General features: G+C 35.8%; 1 protein-coding gene across 1 annotated transcript; it reads left to right on the top strand.

The window, feature by feature from the left end:
• Window positions 1-1,291: 1,291 nt before the first annotated feature.
• On the top strand, window positions 1,292-14,102 carry LOC147388710 (homeobox-leucine zipper protein ATHB-15-like). The gene is made up of 19 exons (XM_086417558.1): window positions 1,292-1,803; window positions 1,941-2,426; window positions 2,511-2,670; window positions 2,810-2,910; window positions 3,009-3,099; window positions 3,967-4,062; window positions 4,168-4,281; window positions 4,361-4,444; window positions 4,862-5,017; window positions 5,163-5,237; window positions 5,410-5,516; window positions 5,604-5,796; window positions 6,623-6,808; window positions 7,019-7,099; window positions 8,512-8,646; window positions 8,951-9,276; window positions 9,642-9,747; window positions 12,650-12,799; window positions 13,741-14,102. Exons 2-19 carry the CDS (start codon window positions 2,212-2,214, stop codon window positions 13,885-13,887), a joined length of 2,523 nt encoding a protein of 840 aa, XP_086273684.1. The 5' UTR covers window positions 1,292-1,803; window positions 1,941-2,211; the 3' UTR covers window positions 13,888-14,102.
• Window positions 14,103-17,835: the final 3,733 nt, after the last annotated feature.

Below are 17,835 nucleotides of genomic sequence, written 5' to 3'. Positions count from 1 at the left end.
GAGATTATAAATGATCAGTTAATCATATTTTGAATCACAAAAAAAATTAAAATAAAATCATTGATTTATCAAAGTATTTGTCAAACCTTGAAGAAGATTTAATAAAAGATAGAAACAAATCCACCATCTGTTTTACGTCAAAGAATCATTACTTCAACAAGTACGATTTTTTGTGCTTTTGTATTAAAATTATTAGTTTTTTTATTTTTGTATTTTATAATTTAAATATAATTTAATCATGTTATTAGGTATATTCTAACCACCTTATTTTTATGATTTTTTTAAATATAATTATTTATACATTAAGACTTTCCCCGTTAACTCAGTAAGATTTTAAGCATTACTTAGGGTCACTTTGCTCAAATTGATTGGCTCTCATTAGCAATCCAACATCAGAACCCTATAAATTTGATGGACAAATTTAGATTGAAAAAAAAAAAAAAACTTTTTGACTTAATCCAACGTTTTGAAAATGGATGGCTACCAAACTTCCACCTAGCTCTTTAATTTAAAATTAAAATTCAACGGTGAAAAATAACTTTTTCCAAAATTTATTTATTCAAAGTTTATAGAATTTTGTCCTCTACAAGCATTAGATCATGGTCTTGGTTGCCACAAGTTGAGCCCAAGGACCCTTAGTGAGGGTGAAATCCTTACTAACTTCGTAAGACTAGTGAGACTCATATATATATATATATATATATATACCTGTGCTGAGTATCTTCTTTGAGATTACAGGCTAAAAAAATAGAGATAATAAGATTGAAAAGATATTATTAAAAAATGACGAAGATAAAATATAATATATAAAGTCAAAAGGGGTGCTCTCGGAAAAGAAGGTCGAAAATGAAAGGTAATAAAATTGGAGGAACATTCTTGAAAAAGGAAGGAGCAAAAAAAATAAAACCTAAGTTATCCTTGAGATTTGCTTCAAGAGTAAATCACAACCATTATTATATTTTATTATATAGATTATATAAATTAAATTAAATGTTTTTATCTTGATTAAGAATTTTTTTGGGACGAGTCAACTCGGTATTTTGGCGGCTTGACAAGACGAAAGACAAATTGAAAACCATGGGTGGGGGACCGTGGGAGAGGAAGAGGGAGAGGGAGAGGGGGGATGGGATATAGAACCAATAAGGGCATTTTTAGTAATTCTACAAATTGGAGTGGGCATTTCGATTACGAGACATAAAAAAGGGCATTTTCGTATATAATAATTCGTTCTAAAAATTACACCCATTTTCACTGTAAAAAAAGACCACTAAAAACTAAAGAGATATGAACAGGACTGCAGAAGTGCCGCCTAAAAACAGTGTAAAATTACACAACAAAGCGACAGACAAAATGGCATTTTCGTCCTCAAATCGAGGGTTTCGAAAAGCAGTAAAGATTTGATCTCTCCTCACAGCGCGTTGCCATGGAAGTAATCTCATCTTGAATCCTTCGGTTTCGAAGGAGGAGAAGAAAAAAATATCCTTCTTGCGGTGTGTTTGCTTTGATTTCTCCCCTCTCGTACTGTTGTTATAGAGTTTTCTTTCGAAACAAACCCTAATATGTTTCATAGGTTGGGAACGATACGCAAAATTGGTGGAAAAACCTCAGAAACGATGAAGATCGTCTGTAATTAACAGAAGTAGATCTCGAAATCGATCGTATGAGTTAGATTTCTTCGTTGATTTTGGTTGAACGATTCAGAGTGTGAAAAATCTCGGATCTTGAGAAGTCTCTGGCTCCGATACTTATTTGTAGAATCGATTTGTCCTTGTGAGGCAGAAAAGACCAAGAGTCAAATCTCTGGTATGAAACTCGCTTGTCAGATTTTATTTTATTTTATTCTTCGAGGTTTAAAAGAGGAAAATAGTCTCTAATTATGCTGTAAATGTTCCTGATTTGAGCACAAAAAATCTTAATTTTTTTTTATAACCTTTTTTCAGGGAAAAAAGGATCTCTCAGGACGTTTGACGTGAGTTACAGTGAGGACGGAAGAACAATTTGAGATCGTTAAAGGAAGAAATATCGTAATAAGAAAACTTCTTGAATATATATCTAACTTAAACACGTACTTGACTCATGGTGAAGAGTAGCAAATTTATGTTATTTTCTTCCAACATCTGATCTGAAGTCCGCAAGATAGGATCCTCCCCCCCACCAAATTGAGCTTGTTAGAACAAACGTTTTTTCGTTTCTGCTGTTTATTTGATAGTGATGATGGCTGTGACAAATCCCTGCAAGGATAGTAAAACGGGGATAGATAACGGAAAATATGTCCGTTACACTCCCGAGCAGGTCGAAGCACTCGAAAGGTTCTATCATGAGTGCCCAAAGCCCAGTTCTGTTCGCCGGCAACAGCTTATCAGAGAGTGCCCAATTCTTTCCAATATTGAGACCAAACAGATAAAAGTTTGGTTTCAGAATCGAAGGTAATTCTGAGAAAAAAAGGGTTGGATGCATTTTTGAATTGTTGATTGATTTTGATTTTTCTAAATTTTCAAATCCTTCCCCAGATGCCGGGAGAAGCAAAGGAAAGAAGCGTCGCGTCTCCAAGTTGTAAATCGGAAGCTGACGGCGATGAACAAGCTTTTAATGGAGGAGAACGACAGGTTGCAGAAGCAAGTGTCAAACCTGGTGTATGAGAATGGTTTCTTTCGCCAACAGACTCATAATGTAAAAAATTTAGATAATTTCTTGTTCTTGTTTTACATAAATTGTGGTATGTGAATCGGAATTAAAGTTTCTTTCTGGGTTATTTCTTTTTTCTCTAAATTGTAGCTTTTGGTTTTTGGCTTCTTGGGTGTTGTTGCAGACGGGCCTTGCCGCCACAGACACAAGTTGTGAATCGGTGGTGACCAGTTCTCAACACCATTTGACACCTCAGCATCCGCCAAGGGATGCTAGCCCTGCAGGGTTAGTGGGAATGCTTGTTGGGTCATTTTCTATTCTTGTGCTTTGTGATAATTTTGTTGTTTAATGGCTGATAGAGGTTGTGTTTGTATTTTTTCTAGACTGTTGTCCATTGCAGAGGAAACTTTAGCAGAGTTTCTGTCGAAGGCCACTGGAACCGCTGTGGAGTGGGTCCAAATGCCTGGGATGAAGGTTAACACACCCCTCTTGTTCTTGTATGTTAATCAATGTGTTTAGCACCTGGTTTATAGTTTAACTGAAAAGTAGGTAGTAAGGCTGCAACTCGTGGAGGGTGGGTGTTGGGCCGGGTTGGAGATCAACCGGAGCCCCAACCCACACTTAACAAACTCCAACCCATGCCCTTGCCCAACCTGACCTCGGGAATGAAATTTCCAACCCGAGTCTGGTTGGTTCATTCCTCATTTAAACTAGATAATTTAGTAATTATAATGGCTTATATAAAGATAAGAGGTATGTAAAAAAAATGTAAAATTTGCAATTATTTGTCCTAAAAATATATTTCAAAGTTCACATACATGAAATTATAAGCAAATGTAAAGAAAAAGATGATGATGATTATCTAGAGTTTGAAATGTGAATTGTGAATTAGAAAAAAAAAAAAAACAAAAAAAGATATTTAAAAATGTTTTTAAACTATAACCATATTAATTTCGGGCTTGGGAAAATTGGGCAACCCAATGTCTTATGCCCGAACCGAACCCGATTTTATTTGGTCAAATTGTTTTTGCCCAAACCCCTAGTTAACTGTGCCCAAACCTGACCCAAGGTCAAGTTCAACCCACGGAGCTCGGGTTTGGCCTTCCCAAGTTGCATCCCTAGTTGGTAGAAAGAAAATAGCATAGATCGAAATGGCCATTTAGTCCTTCTAATCCACACACGGAAAACTTCTATATTCCTTATGAACTTTTGGGAGACTACGGCCCCATTCGTTTATTTCTTATGTTCTCCTTTGTTACCGTATACAGAGAACATAATTTTTTGTTTCTTGTCTTTGTGCCACAATTAGACAATAATTTTTGGTCTTTGTGTTCTGCACAGCCTGGTCCGGATTCCATTGGAATCATTGCTATTTCTCATGGTTGCCCTGGAGTGGCAGCACGAGCCTGCGGCCTGGTGGGTCTAGAACCCACAAGGGTAAGTTCGTTTGGTTTCCTTATCTTTGTTTCCCACTTTATGGGTCTTCTCAACTACTTGGTCATTGGTTTGGTGAGAAGCTTTAATTAACTAAGCTTCTTCCAGGTTGTAGAAATTCTCAAAGATCGCCCCTCATGGTTCCGCGATTGCCGAGCTGTGGATGTGATAAATGTTCTGCCTACTGGAAATGGTGGAACCATTGAATTACTTTACATGCAGGTAATATTAGTCACTTTGTGAATGATGCATGTCAGAATACTGAACTATGCACTCTCCTGACGAACTTTCAAATTTTTAGCTATATGCCCCAACAACGTTGGCACCTGCTCGTGACTTCTGGTTGCTGCGCTACACTTCTGGTTTAGAGGATGGCAGTCTTGTGGTAAGCAACTCATGAGAGTTTCCATACAATTAGAAGCCTTTTACACTCTCCTGATCTATTTAATGAAAAAAACTACTGCTTCTGATGTATACAAGAATTCCACAGGCTTTTGTTACAAAGGCCTTACCAACTGAAAGTTTCTGATTGTCTTTGTTTCTTTTTTTTTTTTGGTTTTGTTAACTTGTGTTCTAAGGGCACACATTAAGATGTCATTAAATACACCTTGGAAATAAGCATTTGAAGGTATTTTTGGTAGGAATATTTCTTTTAGGGTACTTTTGGTAGGAAAACTTATATCCAATTTGTATTCAACGCATCTTAATGTTGTTAACAAAACCCTTTTTTTTTTCTTGTGTTTTCGCCCTTTCATGTTGTATGGAGTTGTTTTGATTGTCATGTGTACTATGAAATGTTCAGGTCTGTGAAAGATCACTTAGCAGTACTCAGGGTGGTCCTAGTATGCCAACAGTGCCACATTTTGTGAGAGCAGAAATGCTACCTAGTGGGTACCTCATAAGACCCTGTGAAGGAGGTGGCTCTATAATACACATTGTTGATCATATGGATTTGGAGGTATATGAGTCACCTGGCTTTTCATATTATTATTGTTAATTCTTTTCCTTTATTTGATGCAAGAAATTAATAGTCTACTCGCTTATCAAGAAAAATTTAATAGTCTACTAATCAGCAATTAATAATTTCTAATTTTATGAACCAGCCATGCAGTGTACCTGAAGTGTTGCGCCCGATGTATGAATCACCAACGGTGCTTGCTCAAAAGACTACTATGGCGGTAGGACTATTATTGAATTTTTCTTGTAATTGTTCTGCAATTGCAACTAAACCACTCTTCAGTTATTTCAAGCCATATTCTTCTAGTGTAGAGGATCATTAGACAATAGAGGAGAGATTGCGGGCTCTACATATTTCATGGTCCTGATTCTGTCGTTGGTTGTTTCATCCAGGCCTTACGCCAGCTAAGGCAGATTGCCCAAGAGGTTTCTCAATCAACTGTCACCAGTTGGGGTAGAAGACCAGCAGCCCTACGAGCACTTAGCCAGAGACTGAGCAGGTGACCATACCCTAATGCTTTGAAATTGCCCTATGCAATTAGAGGGTTTTTAATTCTATTGCAAGTCTAATAAATGTTGCCTTGCAGGGGTTTTAACGAAGCCCTCAATGGGTTTACTGATGATGGATGGTCCACAATGGGAAACGATGGCATGGATGACATTACTATCCTTGTAAACTCATCTCCGGGCAAAATGACTGGTGTAAATCTTGCTGTTGCCAATGGATTTCCAACCATGACCAATGCTGTCTTGTGTGCCAAGGCATCCATGCTCTTGCAGGTCAGGATACTAGCTATGTTGCTTTTTGCCGTGTTTCTTATTTGAATATAATGCATGTCAGATATTCTAATGAATCTTCCTCTATTAATATCTATCAACAGGCTTTAAAAAGTGCTATGGATGTGTATGCCTGTTTTTTACTCAGTCTTATCTAGACACTTTGTATCTGTCTGACATTTTCATTCTGGCAGTTTTGCATAAAATACATTGACCTTACAGTAGATGTTGGATCTTTCCCAAACTATTTCTGGATGAGCTTGATCAATTCTGCAAATACCCTGGAAGTGACTTTACATGAATTTGGATTCACACTGATTCAACTTTTCCCTTTTCCCCATTATTATTTCGTTGAAATATCATGTTAATAAATTGAGTGTAGCAAAGATGAGTATGTTCAGATGCATGAGTGAAAAGACTAGGAAAGAAAAAATAAATTAATGCATTCGAGAAAATGAGTAGCTCCAATAGGTGATAAAATAAGAGAAAGTCGATTAAGATGGTTTAGGTATGTCCAACGAAGGCTGATTACAGCCCCAATTTGAAGAAATTTTCAAGTTGAAGGTTCTAAAAGAGCGAGAGGAAAACCCAAAAGACCATGAATGGAGATAGTGAGAGCAAATATAGACATACTTTTAATAACAGAAGATGTGATTTTGGACAGCTGACTCCAGATCTTTGGGATAAGGCTTTGATGATGATTTAACTTTTCCTTCTCCCCCCCACCCCCAACAGACACACACTAAAAAAAAGAAGATAATATTTCATTTTCAATGTATTAAAAACCATTTTCACTTGTTCTTTCCTTGCGCGTTGTTCATATTTGCAGAACGTGCCTCCTGCAATGCTTCTCAGATTCCTGCGGGAGCATCGATCAGAGTGGGCGGACAATAATATTGATGCTTACTTAGGTGCAGCTGTCAAAGCTGGTCCCTGCATTTTACCGGGCTCTCGAGTTGGAGGTTTTGGGGGTCAAGTTATCCTTCCATTGGCTCATACAATTGAGCATGAAGAGGCAAGTAATCTTACTTGCCCCTATGTTATTTTCACTAATAATACTATGCAGTACATTTTTATTCAACATTGGAAAATAGCCAAACAGGATTCATTTTTCCAACCCCATTGTGGTTGGGATATGGTGCTGACAATGTTGGTGATGATTGGAAAAACATGATTATTTCAATGTGTTCTTGAAAATGATTATAGTTGATATTGTTGGAAGCAGTTCTTGGAGGTCATTAAGCTGGAAAACATTGGCCATTGTCCAGAGGACCCGATTACTCCTAAAGACATGTTTCTCTTGCAAGTAAGTATTGTTTTTTCTCTACTATATTTAAACCACAAGTATTTTGTTTATTGAGTGATCATGCATAAATAATTACCTTGCCAAAGAATTCTTTACGTTACAGAGACAAAACCTTAGGGTCTATTTGATTACACATGGAAAATGGGAGGAAATTGGATTTCCATGGAAAATCACAATTTTACTCTATTTGATTGCAATTTTTGCATAGAAAACAATTTTCCTGCCTAACTAAATTCCCTTCTGGGTAGGGTTTTTATTGTCCAACCTAAGCCCCCTGGGAAAATGGTTTTTCCACATGCGTGAACATAAAATTAATTGTTTTTTTGATCGATACTTGCCCCAATCGATGAAGTCTTGTTGCCCTCTTCAGCACGAGAAGGGGCTGCGAAAATCTTTTTGCCCTCTTTATCACAAGAACGAGCTAGTTAAGTTCATCCCACTTTTTCTTCTGTGTTTTTCCCCTCTTTGAAGGTAAAAGGGTGTTGGTCCATCCCTTCTTTTTCTTCTTCCTCCTCTTTTATTTTCCTTCTGAAATACCTGTTGAAAGAAAGAAATAGGGCTGTGTCCCTTTATTTTCTTTTGAGACACCATAAAAACATGGCTATTTTTTTTTTTTTTTTTTGAAGTCAAGTAGAATAATAATGTCACATTAATCACAAACACCTTAATATGTAAAATACTTGCTTAAATTAAGAAACAATTAAATTCTGCATTCTGGCATTATTATATTTATATTTTATTTTAAAGATATTTTTTATAAATTAAAAATGTATCTAACTAATTGAAACATGGATGATTAGATGTGCATGCTTATATGAATGTTCTAGCATGCTTTGAATACATCAAAATAAGAATTATAGATACCTAATTAAACATAATTCATTTCTAGTAATCAAAATATTTTTATCAAGATCTTGCATATCATGTCTTAAATTTGATTATTTAGATCGGAATTTCACCAAAATAATTTGCAAAATTAATAATGATTTGCACTGAATTATGTACAAAGAGAATCTGACAGTTAAATTTCTTGTCGAGCCTTGAGGAAATGGAAATATTTTGGTAAATAGTTTGTGGAAATACTCGCAGTTTAGTACTTTGCAAATGTGTCAAAAGTGCTCTGTAAAATAATTCAAAAGTGGATGTTGCTAATTTTCTTTTTTCTTTTTTCTTTTTTCTTTTTTATTTTCATGGTCAATGAATCACATTTTAGCAGATGCCGTTTTTGATTTGAAAAATAAAATGAAACAGTTGAAAATTTTGTCAAGGATTTAAATATCCTTATTGTGGATAAAACAACTTTACATCATTAATTTTTGTTCCTGAGTTTATTTTGTAGTAAACACTGAAAACTGAACTTCAGTATTTATCAGTTTTTATTCATATTCTCCTTGTTTATATTGCTTCCACAGCTCTATAATGGGGTGGATGAGAATGCTGTTGGAATCTGTGCTGAACTTATTTTTGCCCCCATTGATTCGTCTTTCGCCGATGATGCACCTCTCTTACCTTCTGGTTTCCGCATTTCTCCTCTTGACTTTGTGGTTGTAAGTATTTTGCTTATAGGAAAGCAGGGTTTTTAACACTGTTTGTGTAGATTTGATTTAGAGAGCTCCTATTGCCACACCAACTTTTACTAATGACACACCAAGTGTGTGCTAATTCTTTGGTGATTTACATATGAATTGGGGTGGCATTAGCAAAAGTTGGTGTGGCAATATAATCTCTCTTAATTTATCTTATGCCCCATATGCTATTTTTTATTTTTTAAGGAAACACACACATTCCATTTACTTCTCGTATTTTCCGTGGAGTGTTTTTTTTTGATAACTCACTATCAAGACATTGCAGGATGCCTCCAGTCCGAATCGCACGCTAGACCTTGCTTCCGCCCTTGAGGTTGGGCCAGCTGGAAATAGAGCATCTGGTGATTATTCTGGAAATTGTGGCAGTATGAGGTCTGTGATGACAATAGCATTTCAGTTTGCATTTGAGATCCATTTGCAAGAAAATGTGGCGGCCATGGCTCGGCAATATATTCGTAGCATTATATCCTCTGTTCAGAGGGTAGCGCTGGCTCTCTCCCCTTCCCTTCTTAGTTCTCACTCTGGTCTCAGGCCACCACCGGGCACTCCTGAAGCACAAACTCTTTCTCGTTGGATCAGTTACAGCTATAGGTGCATAACAAATCACTTACAAATCTATTTTCTGGATTGAATCCATGTCGATGCAATAGTATGATATAATGGGCATGTGTTTTCAATATTAAAGATGTAGAATGAGTGTATGTTAGACAATGAAGTAAATGCTTCTCGCTGATGAACAGTTTTTACAGATAGTTGCCTGATGTGTATGGTGCATGTACTCATTGGCAAGGCAAAACAAATATTTTTGTCATTGTTGAAACTCATTATGGAGCTCTCTTTCTCAACAAAAAAAAAAAGAAGCTGAGCGTGTTGCTATCTTTCCTTTTTCCTAAATGAAGTTAAATTCTACTGAGAAAATGTTTAAATTGCTAATTTTCTTTTGTGATTATTAATAGGTGCTATTTGGGTGTGGAGCTACTCAAACCCAGTGGTGAAGGAAGTGAATCGGTTCTCAAAGCACTTTGGCATCACTCAGATGCTATCATGTGCTGCTCTATGAAGGTTTGCTCTTGGATATTTTCACTAGGGCTTAAAATGGGTCGGATTTTATCAAATCCGAGTGATCCGAATCCGATTTTTAGTGGATTTGGTTTCTTCAAGTATATCTGAATTAAAATATGGGTCGGATATGGGTTGATGTCCTTTGACCCGAGTCGGATACGGACCCATCCCTATATCTGAATGATATATTATTGTGTATGTTATTTTTTATATTTTTTAGTCTATCATTCATCAACAAATGAGTTTTAGGTGTAGTGGTCAAAGCTTTTTTTCAAAAGGGGGGAGGTCTTGAGTTCAAATCACGTTTTAGCCACATTTTTTAATAAATTACTTTGTAATGGTTTGAAATTATCCGACCTGATCGACCCTAATCAATTAATTCGGTTGAATCAAATCCGGATATGGATTTAATGAAAGTAAAAAAAAATCGGATATAGTTTGAGCTAGTAGGATCAGTGTCGGATTCGGATCCAGATCTAGACCCGAATTAAAATCTGGATATGGATATGAGTAGACACATCCGATCCGAACACGACCCGTTTAAGCCTTAATTTTCACTACTTTACCTAAAGGATAGTTTTAAGTGTGCAGGCGGTTTTGATCCTATGTCTGTAGTATTTTCACTATTCTTTCCACATTCAAGTTTTCTTTGCAAGGGGAGTTTTTTATAAGGAAAATATTATATTTTTCCACGAAAGTACAAGAATTAATTCTTGATGTTGTCCATGATCAGATTACTATTTCCATTTTAATTGCTTCCTATTTTCCGTTGTTATTCATAGAAAGATGGTTTGAAACTTCTATTCAAATTTAATCGAGAGATTTACAAGGCAGATCTATCTAATGCAATTTTATTACAAAAAACTCCCTTACTTTATCAAGTTTGTTACCGAACAAACCTTACTTTATGAATCAGTCTAGCATGATTAACTTAGTAAGATTTCAAACCTTACTAAGGGTCGTTGGGCCCATATGGGTTATCAAATTAGCAATCCAACAGCACAGCCAAATTTGAGCTTTGATCCAAGGTGTTGAAATTGGATGGCTACCAAACTCCCGAATATAAAACTAAAATTCAACAACGAAAATTAAAATTTTTTTTTTCAAAGTTCTTAGAATTTTATCCTTCATAATTCTTTGGCACCAGATCATGTTTATGGATGCAACAAATTGATGTGGTTAGGATCCACTCCAAGGTATGTTAAGTAACAAATTAATCGCATCAATTTGAATTTTATGACGTGGATCCCATTCCAAGGTTTGCTGGGTAACAAACTTGATAAAGTAGGGTTTAGTAGGCAACAAACTTCATAAAGTAAGGTTCCCTTGGAGTTGTCAGAACTCCAAGAGAGTTCTTGTAATAAAAATGCAACAGTTAGGTCTGTTGGGTAAAATCTCTCAATTTAATATCTGCTTTGTAAATACATTGTCTACTTGGCCCTTTTGCAACTGTTAGTTGAACATATAACCAAGTCCCTTTTGGATGGATATTTCACATCATTATAATCTGCTCCATGAAAGGTTTTCCATGCCTCTTGATCCGAACAATGCTAAGGGGCACACCACTTGGTTTTCCCTTGGTGAAACACACAATCATCCTGAACAACTTAACTGGGTAACTTGTTCAACATACAAGAATCTGTTCAGTATTTGCTATTGACACAGTCTCAATTATCATTATCATCAAAGCCTTATACCAAGGATTTGGGGTTTGCCAAACGAATCTTGTTCCTCTATTCTAATGTCCAGAGCTAGATCTTCTGTTATTCATAGTGTGTTCATATCGGCTTTCACTATCTCAATTCACATTCTTTTGGGCCTTCTTCACGCTCTTTTAGAATCTTCAACTTGAATATTTTGTCCATCTGGAGTTGTAATCAGCCTTCATTGAACGTACCCAAACTATTTTAGTTGATATTATATTAGTTTATTGCCTATTGGAGCTACTCCTACTTTTTCTTGAATGCTTTTATTTCTAGTTTTATCTTTCCTAATCTTTCTATTCATCCATCTTTACATGCTCATCTTTGCTACGTTTAATTTAATAAATGATACTTCTGGACTGCCCAACATTCTGCTACATAAAGCTTTGCTGGTCTTACACCAGTCTTCTAATTTTTTTCCTTTTAGTTTGATTGATATGCGTCGATTGCATAGCAATCCAGAAGCACACCTCCACCTTAACTTTCCACCTCTGATTACACCAAATTTGACTCTCAAAAAGACACGCTCACAAGGCCCATGTGGAGAAGAGTCAAAGTCCTATTTTTGGTGAAGCTGATCTCACCATTGGGATCATCCTTACAAGAATTAGCTATTTCTGAAACTGTGGAATACTTCAAGCCTAGAGTTCAAATTAACCATAAAATGGATGGCCCAGAAAATTTCAATTTGTGATCCTAGACGTTATAATGAGGTACCTTTTGTAAAAAATAATATCCATGATAGAGAGAGTCCTTGCCAATGATCCAAATCCCCCGTGAGAATGTCTTGCTCAGTGTGTCAAAAAAGTTGTCATAGCATCCTCACTTGTTTGTGTGTGTGTGTATATATACATATATGGTTAATTAATGTTGGATTTAGAACCGAGATTTGCTGTTAGCAAAAAACGGTGCTAAGTGGATGAACCAATGAAATTGTGTCGTGCATGGAAATAAATGTGAAATCCAAGCATAAAAATCGTGCAGAAATTTTCTCTGCAATTTTCGCCCCACTAGCCAATAATCTTTTCTATTTCAATACACATGGCATTGTGCTATAGGTTCATCAGCTTAACACCAAAATTTTTAACTGCAAATCTTTATTCTGTTGGATATGACTTTTTCCTTGGTCATTATGTTATATTTGGTTTTCTTATTTCGATGTTAAAGAATTTTGTCTCTTAACATTATGATTTCTGCAGGCATTGCCGGTTCTCACCTTTGCAAATCAAGCAGGCCTTGACATGCTTGAAACGACCTTGGTTGCTCTGCAAGACATCACACTGGAAAGGATATTTGATGATAATGGGCGGAAGACTCTCTGCACAGAGTTCCCACAGATTATGCAACAGGTTTTTCTCTACCCTTTGAGGAAAATAAAAATAAAAATAACCTGTTTCATGAACGTGAGCGATGGGTGAAAATATTGGGCTCCAAATCCTTGATGGAAAATGCCCAGATCCAATGGCTTCTCAGATATCAGCTTCTTAGGTGACTCCTCAGGATTATTTGGTATTTAGGCCCATAGACGGATGGGCCAAATGCTAGTGGGTTAGTGGGCACAAATAGTGTGTCAAGTGGCAATAATTGGTGTGAGAGCACTACGTGTGACAGATAGTAGTGACCCACATCTCAACTTTATTCTCTTCTCTATGGTATGTGAAAAATTATTATAATACACTAGAATTTATAAATGGTATTTATACTATGGGGCCATTCTCACTGCAGTCTAATCTCTGAACCTAGTTGTGTGGCCAATCAAGTGACTGATGTGATAAGGTGGTTCAATAGTTGGACGGGGCATAGTTCCCAAAACAAACATTTACTTGGAGATCTTTGATCTATTAATTTAAAGCCAAACTCTAGGATGCCTCGCATATCCAGTTGGAAGAAGCTGTTGGTTTTATATTTGGGCTTACCCATCTGTTAGGGAACAATGAGTTGGTGGATTTCATCTTACCATATATTATTAATGGAATGATGAAAGTAGAGTTTCGCCTAAACACAGTAGGCACTTGGGTGAGGTTGAACAAAAGGAAATAATTAACAAAAAAAGTGAAGATTCAATGTGGTGAGGTTGGACATTGGTTGCTGCTTGGATGTGTCCACGTGTTTGGAGTACACTTTTGTTAACACAACTAGTAGAAGTTCAGCACAAACAAACTGCATGAAGAATTCTCAATTTTAAATTGAGAAAAAGCATAAATTATTGAACACTTCGTCTTTCTAATATTTGAAGTGATAGCTCACTAGTCCTTCAATTTATCATTTTTTCTTTAATATTTCTTTTCAGGGTTTTGCGTGTCTTCAAGGTGGTATCTGTCTTTCGAGTATGGGTAGGCCGATCTCCTACGAGAGAGCAGTGGCTTGGAAGGTATTGAACGAGGAAGAAAATGCCCACTGCATTTGCTTCATATTCGTCAACTGGTCCTTTGTTTGAGATTTCAATGTGACCAATAATTCTACAAATCAAGTAAAAGAACCCTAAACCCTCTGTTTTTTCTACTTATTCCTTTTTGGAATGGGGACCTTGGAATTGCCAGAACATTATCAAGGGTGAACAGTCTGACAGTTGAATCTAGGGCCCATTATTTTTGTTATAACACTTTGATTATTCTGCTGCATGCTTTTCCCTGCAATCTATGCTGTTAAAGATGTTTAGGATCATTTGACTGACAAGACTCTTGGATTATGGTTCGTGCTGGTTTTCAGGGATTTATATATGCCCTAACCTAGCCATGAATCTGAATTGCTTGCCAAATATTGCAATATATTTTTGCATGTTTAATGTAGTTAGCATCTATGGTTTAATCTGCCCAATGTTTTTCAAGTAGACAAAATGTCTTCTGATGTCCCATACTCGATCGATCGATCGATGTTTCAAGAGCTAGTGGTACAAACCAACCTGCTCTGGTGGTGCCAGCTCGAACCATAATGGAGATGTGACCCTGCTAGTCCAGACTGATAATTTATTCCAGTTCTCATTGTTGGTTTCCGAGTAGTATGGTTGGAGAAATTAGTTGAGACACTTCTTTAGCACTAGTCATGTTATTGGGAATTTAACACAGGGGTTGGCCTATTGACAAGCTGAGCCTTGATAAGCTCCTCAGGAAGGATAGGTCAAGTGTTTGAAACCCCACGAAACAGTGGGGGGGCACCCTCCGGGTCCGGTTGACCCTCTACTCAATCAGTTGCAATTAGGACTTTCCAAAGGGGTGATACATGTGACCGTGGGACTAGTCTCACCCGAAAGGGTGGGGATTGTGTTCTTCCTCTCGGTTTCCATGCATTTCAATGTGAACAACAGAAAATATTGAGGAATTGCGGATCTCTTATTATAGGAGTTTTGAATATAATGCCCCAATGTCATCCCCCTTTTGTCTGCCATGTGGAATACTCTTTAAGATTAGATTCACTGAAACATGAATGTTTGGCCAACCTTTAGTTGTTAATCTAAACATAAAAAATAGCTTGATTGGTGATTCTAACCGTATGTGTGATGATCATGTTTCTATTAGTTGTTCAATGAATTAAATGAACTCTAATGGGATTTATATAGAAAATACATAGCAATAGAAAATCCTAAATAAAAACAAAATCTAATCTACTTAAATTTTTATCATAATCTTCATAAGACTCAACTCAGATGGATCTCATTTAGTCTATATCATCAGTTTAGGCTTTAGATTAAAACCTATCAAAATTTAATTCGAATTAGAAATGAGATGAGTCTCAATGGGTCAAATTGAGATTAAATGCTCCTTGGACCAATGATGCTTTGGGCTTATATGAAAATTCAAAAGGAATTAGCTATTATATATATACTCATGAAAATGGATTCACAAAGAAACATATGATCTCAACCATTTAAACACAAAATCCAACGATTGAATTCTGACTTAACACAAAATGAGTTTTTTATATTGGTTTGTAGCTAAAATTACAGAGGACATGATCATAAAATTCTCTAATCGAAGTTCTAGAAATCACCAAATTTAAGCTGATTCTTTTTTGTATAAGTTTATGTCAATGGCTTGATGCAATACCAAAGACCTGCTTTCCATCTTCTTATCTATTAATTATATTATTAAATCAAATATTTCTAAAACCAATCCTTCCACAAGTAATATAAGCAAGTAGGAGAGGATAATAGCTAAAATTTCTTGGATTTTCAGTCAAAGACAAAATCCATGTATTCATGGGCTGAGAGAGCTGGTTTGTGGTTAAAACTTCATGTTGTCGTCCCTTCAAATCAATTCATATGGGTCGGGTAAAATACATTTGCCCATGCGGATTTCTTTTTTAAATAAGTAAAATAAATTTTTTTCAGTCAAGATGGGAAAATATTTATCTAACCAAGCATGGATATCTAGTTTTCATGATGTATGACACAATGAAATAAACACTAAAACATCCGAGAAATGCAAGATTTATGTGGTTCGGTTATATTACTGTTCCCATGGATGAGAGATGAGAATTAAATTTAAATATTTAGAAAGTAAGATTTATATTTTTTATTTTCAGATATATTTTTTTACATTTCAGATATATTTTTTTACATAAAATCACATAACTGACCAATTTTTCTAAGAGAGATTTACCTGGCAGACCTAGCTGTTTCAATTTTATTACAAAAATTCCCTTGCTTTAATAAATTTGTTACCGAACAAACCTTTGCTTTATGAATCAGGCTAGCATGACTTAGTAAGATTTCAAATCTTACTAAGGGACATAGGACCTGCAAGTTTTACCAAAATGACAATCCAACACCACATACTTCTAGATTTCATGAAAAATATCAGATTACAAAGAAACAAATTGAAAAAAAAAAAAAAAAAATCCCTTTTCTGAGCTTGATCCAAAGTGTTGTAAATGGATGATTATCAAATTCGTAAATTTAAATCTAACATTCAATGGTGAAATTTTTTTTTTTTCAAAGTTCTTAGAATTGATGAGGTTGGTATCCACTCCGACGTACGTTGAGTAGCAAATTAATGCATCAATTTGACTTTTATGTCGTGGATTTTCATTTCAAGGTTTTCTCGGTGACAAACTTCATAAAGTAAGGTTTGATGGGTAACAAACTTGATAAAGTTAAGGTTCCATTGGAGTTGTCAAAACTCCAAGGGATTTTTTTAAAAATAAAAAAGCAACAGTTACGTCTGCCGGGGTAAATCTCTCTTTTTCTAACTCAACTTAGAGAGTTATTATTGCCTCACCAACTTTTGCTAACGCCACACCAACGATATGCAATCTTTGCCATATGAATTGGTGTGGCATTAGTAAAAGTTGGTGTGACAATATCATCTCTCTTAACTTATCCTTGTGCATTGCCAAGTAACTCGACTGTTTTTCTGAGTTGACTTGACAAGATTGTTGCAAGCTGTTTTACTTTAAGCTTAGAACTTTAATGTGACTAGCTTGAGTCAATTCAGATGTGTTTCGAGTTGACTCGACAAGTTTTAAAAGTATGCCCCTAAGTGATCTATGTGTGTGATTCCACCCACATTTGATGAAATCAAATCAACTTCAATCCAGCGTATTATTTGGATAAAAACAAAACAAAAACAAAAATCTTAATCAAGCTTTATTTTAGAAAATAAGTTTAGAGTGAGGGGTTCTATAATTGCAGTCACCTTCAAAGTTTTGCAGACCCCACAATCCAATATTGATGAATCAAACCCTAAAACCACCCATAATGCTTATAATAAGTTTTACTTGATTTGATGTTTTTAAGGTCTATTTTGCTACAATTAAAATGTAAACTGTACCCTCTCCCACCAACATTCATCTTTGAATTACATCCCATGTCATTTCTACTGACATTGAACCATGAAAAGTTTATTTTATCCTCATCAAGGATATATGGGTCTTTAGCACATTTTGAATTGAGTCATGCTTCTTTGTCGACGAAATGAGATTCTATATATCATCTTGAGTCTTATGACTTCTCAATTCCCAATAACTCATCCGTGCCATGTCCGTCACTCTCGGACCAAAGTTATTGTAATTTCTAACTCCACATGGCTAGGGTTCTATTCTAATATCGTCGGTTAGTGTTTTTAGAGGCATGTGAGGCTTATCTTAAGACATGCGTCAGGACGAGACTCATTAAAAATGTTATGAGGCTTTAAATAGGTTATTAGAATTTTTCTAATTAATCTTAGTGTCAGTCTTTTTGGTTGGTATAATTCACCATGAAAATCTTGTTAAATAATCAACCAATTCAATAGAAACTTATTTATTATTCAACACAAACATCCAACATAGGCCCAAATACATATTAGAATAGGTTGTACCTCTCAAGCTAGTTTACACAAGAGTCCCCGGACACAGACCTGTACATGGCCAATGATACTGACACCCAACAATTTCCATGTCAAGTTTA

The sequence above is a fragment of the Akebia trifoliata genome, chromosome 12 (assembly GCF_017979445.1).
Source record: "Akebia trifoliata isolate Shusen 1 chromosome 12, ASM1797944v1, whole genome shotgun sequence".
Taxonomy (NCBI): Eukaryota; Viridiplantae; Streptophyta; class Magnoliopsida; order Ranunculales; family Lardizabalaceae; genus Akebia; species Akebia trifoliata.
This window is presented reverse-complemented; position numbering and strand designations above follow the sequence as displayed.

Coding starts and splice junctions, on each gene's coding strand:
- LOC147388710 (XM_086417558.1), top strand. CDS start 2,212: ATGATGGCTGTGACAAATCCCTGCAAGGATAGTAAAACGGGGATAGAT. Junction 8,647..8,950: donor CTCCTCTTGACTTTGTGGTT/GTAAGTATTTTG, acceptor AAGACATTGCAG/GATGCCTCCAGTCCGAATCG. Junction 9,277..9,641: donor TGGATCAGTTACAGCTATAG/GTGCATAACAAA, acceptor GATTATTAATAG/GTGCTATTTGGGTGTGGAGC.